This window comes from Ammospiza caudacuta, chromosome 5 (genome assembly GCF_027887145.1).
Source record: "Ammospiza caudacuta isolate bAmmCau1 chromosome 5, bAmmCau1.pri, whole genome shotgun sequence".
Lineage (NCBI taxonomy): Eukaryota > Metazoa > Chordata > Aves > Passeriformes > Passerellidae > Ammospiza > Ammospiza caudacuta.
In genome coordinates, this window is record NC_080597.1 from 55,900,081 (window position 1) to 55,911,254 (window position 11,174).

Consider the following 11,174-nt stretch of genomic DNA (forward strand, 5'->3'; position numbering starts at 1 on the left):
TCCTGCCGTGCTCTATTTTATTTCCACAACAATATACAACAGCTTTGGTAATTCTGGTAGCTCTTTCAGATACATAACACTTTCAGTATTGGCACACGCTGACAAAACAGTAGTATCTGAGAAGCACAGAAGAAATTCAGTCCCATCTGAGAAGTCTTGGGTGGGGATGAAGGTGGAGGGCAACAGCTCCTCCTCCTCGAGGGCTTTCTGCTCCAGGGTCCCATAGGACCAGCCTTGCCTGCCTTTCATTCAGCATGCAGTGAAGCTGCTGTGGTTGGTGCGAGGTGGGCATCACTGGTGTCAAGATGCCAATGCTCAGCTCTGCACTCTGGATTTGAGCAGATCCAGACACACCAAGGCTCTTCTCCCAGCATCCATGAGGGACTGGTAGAATGGGGCTGACCAGTTGTCACAAAGAATACAGATCATATGGCAGTGATGCTGATTGGCACAGAAATGGGAACATATAAACTTTCCTTTAGGCACAGAGGGCTCCATTTCTCCTGTCAAAATTATTCACATTTTTTAAAAAAATTGTCTGTAGTAAGGAGAGCTGTTAATAGTTCTACACTTTGGATATACATAAAATTATAGCTTTTGCCTCTCATGATGATTTCACCAGCTTTGAATTGCCTCTGACCATTAACTAGAAATTTGCTTGACCTGAGATTAATCTTGAAAGAGAGGAAATGAAAGGTAATTCTGTGCAGGCCTTCCAAGACATGAATTGATACCAGTCTTTGACACAAACAATGTTCTATACAGTGAAATAACAAATGAGCTGTCCTCATCTCCCTGTGAAGTCCCACATCAGTAGTGTTTACTCTGAGATATCTAGGAAGAGAAATGCTTACCTATGCTCATCACTGGCTTTCTCTGCTTCACCTTGTAATAAAGCTAGAGTGCCTCATTTCTACTCCATGTCAAAACATGCCACCCCTGCATGCAATGCGTGTTCCTTAGCAAAATATTGTTCTTCACCAGGAAGACACAGAAGAATCCAGATTATGCAGTGACTGAAGATCTTTTAAGGGAGAAAAGGCAAACAAATCCAATTATTTTTTATAAACATGCAAATGGTTTGTGGTAAAGCAACACTGGAAATTCTCTCTCCTCTACTGATAAAAATGGGAGAAAATACAGCTTCTGCATGGGGAGGACTGAGCCCTCACTTCTCCTAGCATCTGGAAAATAATCTGAAGAAACAAAATTGAGCACAGACATCTGGGTAACCAATGCTCATAATCTCCAGTAGTATCTTCAGGCCTCATGTATGTGTTTGATTTGAAACTGCTGTTATGTGCTTATCACAATGTGGATAAATTAAATTTTCCTTTTGTTTCACTATATATTTACATTCATATCCTTTTGTCATGATTAAAATACTTTTAGGATTACTTCAATATTTCTATGATGCTTGAATAGTTTTGAACTAGTTTAAATATTAGTAAAATTATGATATTTAGCAAGGTTTCAGTACCTTGGACTATCACACTTGCTCAGCAATAAGAAAGGCAAGTTGGACTTCTGCTCAGATAAGAAAGCAAACTGGGCTTCTGCTTTGAAATACTTCCTTCAAGCTGAGCCTCAGAGCAATGGCACACCAGCATCAAATCAGTGGGATCTTTGGGACTCCTTGCCTTTCATTACATGTCACAAAATTTTCCTTTGAACTAGCAACACACTGCAGCCACCTGATCTAGGAGGAATTTATCTGTGTGGAAGCCAGAATGACTCTCTTCTAGTCCCGGGATCCGAGCCGAGCTGAAGAGAGCTGTCCATAGGGCCAGATCCTCAAAGGACACTTGCTCTATCTGCAGGAGCCTCTCCTCCCCGCCCTGCTTCATCCCGAATTCTAGTTTACCCGGGGTCACTTCAAGGCTGTCTCAACTCCCCTTCTTCCTGCCCCTGCTGCCGCAGTCCCCTGGGAAAATTGGGGTTTCCCCAATTTCTCCGAAGTTCTCCCCAAGGTTTCCCCAAAGTCTCCGAAGGGGAGACGCGCAGAGGGAGGCCCGCGCCTCTGCAGCCAGCGCTTGTTGCGGCTGTACCGAGAACCCCGCGCCCAAATCATGGGACACTTCTCCCCTGGAGCGGGGGAAAAGCGGCGCCCCGAGGGGCCGAGCCGTGCCGGGTGCCGCAGGTCTGCCCGCGCCGTGGCTCTGACCTGTTGCTTTGCTTTGTACACGCAGAGCCGCCTGCCCGGGAGTTTACCGCGGTAATCTGACACGTGTGAAAGGAGAGGGATGCGCTTCCCCTCTCAGCGCTTTCAAAGGCGCCCGGTGCTGGCAGAGCCGCCGGGCCCAGCCCGGGGACCGCACCTGCTGGATGCGGGCACTCCCGGGGGGGCGGCGGGAGCGCCGCCCGTAAGGCGATATCCCTTTCTTGGTGTAACGCGTTAGCTACGACTGTCACCACGGCGTCTCGCCCCTCGCCAAAAGCCGAAAGCCTGGGAGAGCTCCAGGTGTACAGGATCTGGGCGAGACCTGGGATGTCACACCACCCGTTCTCGCAGGGCTCACCCTGGGGCAGACCCGCAGGCGCTCCCGAAAGGTTCCCCGAGCGGGGCAAATCCCCAGGGGCCGTGGGACAGCCTCCGCTTGTCCCTGGACCGCCCCGCCTGGCCGTCCTCGGCCCGACCCCGGAGTGGAGCACGGCCCGGCCCCTGTCCGAAGAGAAGCCCCGAGCCTGAAGGGGGGCGGTGGGCACAGCCCTGAGAGGGCAGAGGGAGCCGAGCGGGCCTGCCTGCCCTGCTCGGGGGGTAGCACCCATCTTCCGTGCCCGGTCCGGTTACCCCGGGAGCGGGATAATCCCAGACCCCCTCCCGCCGCTCCTCAGGCCCCCACCGACGGGCGGGCTTCGCTTTCAAGGCTCGGCTTGGCAGAGGCTGCTGAGCAGCTAATAACATAACAACCCTGCTTTGATCAATTCGAACTAATTACCCCTCTTAATTAAAGTCTTTAGCGGTTGCCTCAGTGTTTTGGCAAGGGCGAGGAGAGCTTTGCCGTGCGGCAGCGCCAACGCCGCGCTCCCCGCCCGCCCGTCCGCGCCGCAGCCCCCGCCGCCGCAGTCACTCCTTGGCAAAGGTTTATTTCCATCAGGTCAACGAATTCTTTTTTTTTTTTTTTTTTTTTTCTCTCCACGTGCAAGAATCAATGCGAAATTCAAATCCGTACATAGAGAACAGTTGTGTCCATATAGATACGATATTCAGGGGGAGAGGGAGAGGAGGGAACCAAGAAGGGTAGGATAACCAGCAGACAGCGGAGGCAGGGCAGGATCAACACAAGGGGAATATATATATACATCGAAATAATTAAAGTGGTGCAGCATTCCCGGCTCGAGTAATACAGTTTCCCAAATAAATACAGCAGAAATTGGCTTGGCGCTTTTTGTTTTTTGTTTTGTTTTGTTTTTAACCATCTCTCCACCTGAGATGCAACGACAACATAAAAAGTAGTCTGTAAAGAACAAAGGAAAAAATAAAAAAAAAAAAAAAAATAGGAAACAATCTGTCCCATTAACGTTAGTGGCGATATAGAGCATAATACACAAAACCGCTTATAACAGGTGCATGCAAGGAGGCGCCGGGGCTCGCTCGGCGGGGCCGGGGCCGCCCCTCACGGCTGCAGCGGCGGCGGGCCCTGCAGCAGCGCCCCGGGCGGGGCCGGCGGCTCCGGCCCCCCCAGCTCGGCGGGGGCCCGGGGCAGTCCCAGGGCGCTGTCGTGCAGCTTACGGACGTGCTTCTTGAGGTCAAAGTTCCTGCAGAAGCCTTTGCCGCAGGTGGGGCAGGTGAAGGGCTTCTTGTCGTTGTGGGTGTGCATGTGGAAGGTCAGATTGTACACCTGGTGAAAAGCCTTGTTGCAGATATTGCACTTGAACTGCTTCTCCCCGCTGTGAGTCAGCTTGTGGTTTTTGTAATTGCCTGGGAATGAGAAAAGAAAGGCAAATGGACCTGGATTTCAAAGACGGACAATGAAAAGACAAGAAAAATAAAAAAAAACCCCACCCGAACTCTGTCCCATCACCAGAGTTCGGCTTTAGGATGAAACGACCGCAAACCTCCTGCCTTCTCTCCATCCTCCCCGCGGCTGTTACACTTAGCAGACGACAAAGAAAGGATCGAATAAACCAAAATCACGACAATTGCGGAAATACAACCACGGGGTTTAGACTTCACAGCAACCCAGGAAGAAAAAGTAGCTAAATTCTTGTATTTGGAAGGGGAAATAAGAGGAGAATTCGTTTGCCGAACCGCGCTGGAAGCTTCATGTTGTGGTGAAGGGAGAACAGACACTTCCAGCCGAACGACTGCCCTGCCGTTCCCCCGAACAGAGACCTCTGCCCCGCGTCGTGGGGCAAGACATGTGTCGGGGCTAGCGAAACTTAAAATTACCCTCAATATCTAATAATAAAACTTGAACACAAAATTAACTCTCCACCACTCTCCCTGTCGCAAATTGTCCCGACACTTGACCTGGCTTGGGGAAGGGGAAGCCGGGGAGGAGAGAGGGTGCTGGAGACTGGTACCTTTCTGGTGAAATCCTTTGCCACAAAATTCACAGACAAATGGTTTATAGCCGGCGTGTATTCGGGTGTGCGTGTTCAGGGTCGAGCTCCGGTTAAAAGCTTTGCCGCACTGGTTGCACTTGTGTGGCTTTTCCTGGAAGGAAACAAACACCAAGTCACAGCTTGTTGGCTGTCCTGAGGGTTCTGTGTTCTGTTTAGCGGGATTTTATGAGCTGATTTGTGCAGTTCTATGTGTTCAGCTGACGGCTCGCTGGTGCCGGTGCGGGCATCCCGCCGAACCCACCGCGCTCGGGACAAACGAAACGTGCCCGCGGCTGCGGGCTGGCCGCCCCCCGCGCCGCTGCTTCGGAGCTCCCCCAAAAACGTGAGTGGAAACTCTCGGGCAGGGAGGAAGGGACAGGGGATGGGCTCACCTGGGTGTGGATGATCTTGTGCCGGCAGAGCGTGCTCGCCTGTCTGAAACCCTTCCCGCAAACTTTGCAAACAAAGGGTCTGGCTCCCGTGTGCACCGGCATATGGCGCGTTAAATTATAATGTGCATTAAATACCTTGAAAGAGAAAGGAGACAATAAAATAAAATGAAATTGCGATTAGAAGACGAGAGTGCCAAGGGGGAGCCGTCGTTTAAAAATCAAGCAAGCGACAAGACAGCCGGCGGGAAGACGGACAGGGACAGGAGGCTGGGGAAGGGAGGAGGCTACGGTGCTACTTGCCTTTCCACAAACTTCACACGTGAAAACTTTGGGCTTGCTGCTCGGGGAGCCGCGGCTGAACTCCGACGTCTTATAGGCGATTTTTTCCGTGAGGATCTGAGCACTTTCTTTCATGTAGTGCTGCAACTGAGCCTGCGATAAGTCCTTGAAGGCCACCCCCGCCGGGTACTTGTCCACGGTCGGTAGCACCAGCTTGTTCCGCTCCGCCAGGTAAGCCTTGGGCTGCGGGTGCAAGGGAGAGCTGAGGAAATAAGAAGCCACCGGGTGGATGTTGACACTGGAGGACGGGTGACAGGGGCTGTCGCCTCGGTTGAAATAGCACAGGGCTCCCATGGCGTGGAAGGAGGAGTGATTGACCACTCGGGGTCTTACCAGTTTGTACTGCTGCAAGGGCAGGGCATCGCGGGGGAAATCTCCTTTCAAGCTCAGGGCACAGTTCAAGAGATCGCCGCAGCTAAAGGAGGGCGAGGAAGAGGACTCTAAGTGAGCCTTCCTGGGTTCCGCTCCAGCCACCGCTGCTTTGGGCAGGGTATCGTACGCCACCGGGACAAAGGGGATCATGCAGGGGATGGAGGAGTTGAGGTGCAGCGGATGCTTGGGGTCGCCTTTGGCCACGGAGCCATGGAGGAGCTGCGGGACGGGGATGGAGCGGGGCTCTGGAGTCCGCGCCATGATGCGCTCAATGGAGAAGGCGAGTGGCTTGGGCGTGCTGGTCATGTTGCTCCTGGCAGACAGGCTTTCTCTGGACGGAGGAGTCGCTAGGATTTTGGTCGCCGTGTGGTTGCCACTATTGTCCATGGCTGAACTGCATTTGTTCTCCCGGTTTGAGCCGCTCTGGTAGACGCCTCTTTTTTTTTTTTTTTTTCCTTTTTTTTTTTTTTTCTTTTCCTTTCTCCCCTCTCTCTCTCTCTTTCACTTTCTCTGCCTCTTTTCTTGTTACTGATCTGCGAGGAGGGAGACCAGCATTGCCGCCGCCACCATCACCACAGCCTCCGCCGGCGGAACCAGCCTTCTCAGTCCAGTGGACTCATGCCAGCCCATCACAGTTTACTTTGGCGCACCAATGACTCGGGACAATCGCTACTTATTTCTATCAATAGAAAGTGTTGTGTCAATAACGCAGCCAAGATCTCGCCAATCGTTAACTTCCAAGAGGAGAAGGTAAACTAGATAATTGCTCAATTCGCTTCCAACAGTCAACAGGAAAAGTTTTTCCCCCCCAGCAAGCGGCTACTTTTCATTGGCGCCCGCGCCTCCCCCGCCCAGGGAAGGAGGTGGCCCTCCCTCCTTCTCGCCTCTCTCCCCTCTGCCTCCCTCCCTCTCGCTTTTTATTATTATTATTTGCAATCTGCTTAACCAGGCTTTAGAGGCCAAGCAAATCCGAGATCAATTTTCTTGTTTGGCTTTAAATGACATCATCTAAAATCATTGTCCAAGTGCTAAATGGGGATGTGAAACCCAATTCAAGGGCAAGCGCCAGGGTGTTTGTCAAACAAGGTGCTGCAGAAGAAGCGGCTGGAGGGGAAGCTGTTTGTTTCCTTGCCACTTTCCAGCCCGAGCTCTCTTTGTGCGTGCGTACGTGTGTGTGTCTGAGGCAGGGAGGGAAATGGCTGCTCTGCTCCTGGGACTGCTCCTGGGACTGCTCACTGCTTTAAAGAACAAGGTCAGGTGGCGGTGAGCTTTTGGAAAACACGGTAGACAAATAAGCGGGGGACTTGCAACAAGCAGACGGCGAGACCAGCGCGTGGGGATGCAGGAACATCCCGGGCCAAATGGAGCGAGTGCTTGGGAGCAAAAGGATGATTCAAAACCTGGGGCGGGGGAAGAGAAGAAAAAGGAGGTAGGAAGAAGGGGTGCCTTTTGAATCCGAAGCATTATTGATATATCTCTGTATTTTTGTGTATATATATACATATGCAGCCTGCATATGCACTAAATATAGCTTCTGTGTCCTTACAGAATACACTCACAACACAAATACCGAAAACTCAGGGCTGGCACAGATACACGAAGAAATATACAGCTCACACACTGTTTGTAGATACATATGCACCTAAACAGATGCAATCTCCATGTATTTAATAGAAGCTTGACGGCCCTGTTCGGGTGTTCGTCCTGTCAGCGAAGGGGGTGCCTGGGGAGATGAGAGGGGCAGCAGTGGCTACGGGGCCCTCTGTGTTCCCGCCCACCCCACCACGGGACAGTTCGGGTCAGGACAGGGTCCCGTTCCTCCCGCCGGCCTGGGGCTCACTCGGCTGGTGGCTGAGGGGTCGCTACCGCAATAACAGCCAGGAGACACCGAGGGTCCCTCCGTCCCCGCCGCCCCCGGCAGCGAGCGGCCAGGCCGCGGCCTCAGCGCAGGGACCCGTGCAGCTGCTCCCGTATCAGAGGTCTCGCACTGCCCTTCTCGGGGCAGCGGGAGAGAGGCGGGAGGCCTCGGGTTTGCTGGTGGAGAGAAGGCTCCAGCGAGGCAGGGAGGCCCGACCCCACAGCTCGGGTTCCAGCCCTGGAACCGGCACATGGCAGTGTCTGCCCCGCAGCCGCCGGCCCGGGACAGCCGTCCTACGAGGAGTGAGAGCAGGGAGGAAGGGCTGGGGCTCAGGGGGAAAGGGAGAGAGACATGGGGAGACGGAAGGAGGGATGGAGGGAGGCATCCTTGCCCCCGGAGCTGTGACCTGTCTGTTGCGGCCTCAAGCCACCGCGGCTCCTTTTGAGGAGAGCAAGGCAACGGCTGTTCCACGACGGTACCTCCGCAGCCGGGAGCTCCGTGCGGGGCACGGAGGAAGAGAATGTCCTGCGGTCCCCAGGACACACGTCGAACGACGGGCAGTGGCCCGGGCACCTCTCCCTGCGACCTCCGTGTCCGGCCCGTCCCTCCCGTGTCCGGAGCTCAGGCGGGGACAGGAGCAGGGGCTGGCCTCGGGATGGACACAGACGTGCGGGCAAGCGTGAGGATCCGCGATGCCTCTCCGGCCCTGCTCCCTGCTTTCCCCTGCCCGGGGAACCGCTGACCGGGGCTGCACCGCTCACGTTCTTCTCCCCCGCAATTCCCCGCGGCAGATGGGTCGGGGCGCTCAGACCGTCATTGCTGTCCCGGATCGGGTTGCTGCAGCCGCCCGCCTTTCACCTGGAGGAAGGAAGGAAGGAAGGATCGTGCACGGGCGGGGGGACGCAGGCGGCCCCCCAGAGCCGTGAGGGGCAGCTGCCTCGGGCTGCCCCCTTCTCCGCACTGTCGGTGTCTCTCTCTCTTACTTTGTGTCAGCCAGAGGAGATTTTCCTCCTTCAGAGCAATTTACATTTAATTCAATCTAGGCAAATTTCCTCTTGATTGGTGCTGAAGAAGGGAATTATTGTTGAGTGGGTTTTAGAGGGTTCAAATCTCATATACTTAATATGTTAACAGCTTGTTCTTAACTGGTCTTTTTGGGATTGACTTTTTGACAAGTGTTTGAAAGTAAAATATGTAGTGTCATTTGAGCAGGGTAAATATCCCAAAGCAGCAATTACAGCCCTGCCATTGCAATTATACTGGTCTACTCAATATTGCGATGCACTTTTGAAGAAGCGATAGCTTTATTATTCAGTACTTCCCTACGAATATATCTCCCTTTCTTTCGGTACCTCTCACGATAATTTATGTAAGTGCCAAATTTTCCTTAGCGATCTAAAAGCAAAATTTTTTGGGGGCGGGGGGGCGGGGGGACGTCACCGTCTTCTGTCTCAGAGATGGAGCCTTGCTAGGTGTTGCTGTTGCCGGCAATATCGATAAAGTCACTAAAATCAACCTCGATTTATCCTTTTAGTCCTGTCTGAGTTTTGCCTTGCTCTCCGACCGCATCTTTTTTTTTTTAAGTTTTACATATCTGCCGAGCGGCAAATATCCTGCACTCGTGCTGGCGTTTTTCCCGAGGCAGAGACATTTACAGCCTCTGAAAGGGGCAGTAAGGAACCTCTCGGCCGGTTTCTATCTGGGAAGCACGGCGGGCCCGGGCTCCCTCCAGGCTGGCAGCACGTACCGAGTCCCAGTGGAAGGGGCTGAAGAAGCCTGCCCGCCGGCCTCCCGCAGTTATAAACCATCGCAGAAATTAAGGGCAAAAGTTTTGCCTCGAGTTGATTTTGTACTCTGCCCTGGAAAGCTGCTGTTCTCTTTTTCCCCGTAATCGGCTTTGTGTTTCATTCGTTCCTAAGGTATGTTCTTGATATTGCTCACTTGCATTATTATCATAACGTATCTCTACATGCACTCAAAATCCGAGTCACCAGCGAATTCATCTCTTCGTCAGGATTACTTCAATCCGATCCCAGAGGCGATTAGAGGGAGGTAAAATACCGCCTTAGACCCTAATCTTTAATTTCTTCCTCCTTAATAAAATGAATAATTCCATTGCGTTTTTAAGTAAAAAATGAATTGAAAAGGATAATAACTCCGCTAACCTTCTGTTGCTTGTATTAATATTTTCCTGGGAGTATTTTACCGTAACCCTCCTGCCCGAGGGAGCTGCTCCCTCCGTGCGCCCGGAGCCGGCTCCCCACGGCCGGGTACGGGCGGGGACGGCAGCATCCCTCCTGGCTCCGGGACGCCTCTGGGCAGCCCGAGCGTGCAGGGAACCAGGGAGGTCACAAAACATCCTTCTGGCCACGACATCAGCGGGCTCGATGGCGGCTGGACAGACCCTGATAACTGTTATTACTGTTGTGATAGTCGTCATTAATAGTGACACTGTCGGGATCCTCTGCTAAAGCTTGGGTTTGCTCTCGCTATGCATCAGTCCAAGACGGTCCCTCCCGAGCCGCCGGAATTTTGAAGAGGTGATTTACCCCGACACGAGGGACACCGCGCTCCCCCAGCCGCAACGCCGCCGCCCGCACACCCCGGATCGCGGAACGCGTTTGCCCTGGCTTGGTACAGTTCGGAACCAGCCCCTGGCTGCCGCGGTGCTGGAGGGATGCCGCTGTTCATTCCTACTCAGAACTTGTCCTTTACTGTATGTTTGAAGGGAAGTAAAAAATACGAACGGGAGAGTTACAGCTGGGGGAAGTGGACAAGCCGCCCTCACAGTTTATCACCACCTGGCGCTGGGGGAGATCCGACCCCATCCTTTATGGTGGGAATCTGCTGCTACCGCCCCCCGCCCGGCTGCTGGGGTGGCCGCGGCTCCCTGGCCCACCCGGCCCCGGCCCCGGCCCCGGCTCCCGTTCTGCTCGGCGGAGGTCGGCCCAGAGCCCGAGCACACCTCGCAGCAGCCCCAGGTTCTGGAGCGTGGGCAAAGGCGCTTGGCCTTTCCCAGCTTTAAAGTTGTAACACTTCGGCGTTTTCTCCACTGATCATTTTTCCAGTGGAAGAAAGTAAGAGAAATATGTGCGTGCGTGTGTGTATATATACCTTCCGAGACTAAGTGTAATCTTCCCATACAGTGACGGCGTGTTGGCGTCCTTCTATAGCAGTTCCACCGCAAGCAAAATAATAAAGTATTGCTATTTGTAACCGAATCCATCACAAAAGAAAAACATTTAACGCTGACCCGCAAAATACAAGTGCTCCCGGAGGTAAAACAAAGTTTGGCAGTACAGTACATTTCGTACAGACCCCCCTAAATGGAAAACCAAACTGGTGCAAATTAAGCCTTTTCATGTATAAAGCCTTTAATCACATATAAACGAAATTACAAGTGACCCTCTAAAGCAGCGCTTCCGGCCCTCCCGTAATTCATGCGAGCGATTTGACTAAGTGTGCCAGCTCCGAACGTGGGCTGCAGCTATCACGTCTAATCTAATCAGTCCGCCTGTGAGGGGACCCGGCGGTGTCATCAACTCCAAAGGGCCCTTGGTGGAAGTGGCTGGGAGAGGCCAGCGGCAGCTGGAGCCATGAATGACACTTTCTCATTTGTTCCTTTCCCAGTTCAACAAATGTTTAGTCCCGTTACTGCTAAATGA

General features: G+C 53.1%; 1 protein-coding gene across 1 annotated transcript; it reads right to left on the bottom strand.

Moving 5' to 3' along the window:
* Positions 1 to 3,617: 3,617 nt before the first annotated feature.
* Positions 3,618 to 6,038, bottom strand: FEZF1 (FEZ family zinc finger 1). Its single transcript, XM_058805853.1, has 4 exons — positions 5,241 to 6,038; positions 4,941 to 5,075; positions 4,528 to 4,660; positions 3,618 to 3,922 (listed from the first exon to the last, which is right to left on the bottom strand). Exons 1-4 carry the CDS (start codon positions 6,036 to 6,038, stop codon positions 3,618 to 3,620), a joined length of 1,371 nt encoding a protein of 456 aa, XP_058661836.1.
* Between the last annotated feature and the right edge of the window lie 5,136 nt (positions 6,039 to 11,174).

Coding starts and splice junctions, on each gene's coding strand:
- FEZF1 (XM_058805853.1), bottom strand. CDS start 6,038: ATGGACAATAGTGGCAACCACACGGCGACCAAAATCCTAGCGACTCCT. Junction 5,076..5,240: donor CGTGTGAAGTTTGTGGAAAG/GCAAGTAGCACC, acceptor TTCTCTTTCAAG/GTATTTAATGCACATTATAA. Junction 3,923..4,527: donor CAAAGGATTTCACCAGAAAG/GTACCAGTCTCC, acceptor TCTCATTCCCAG/GCAATTACAAAAACCACAAG.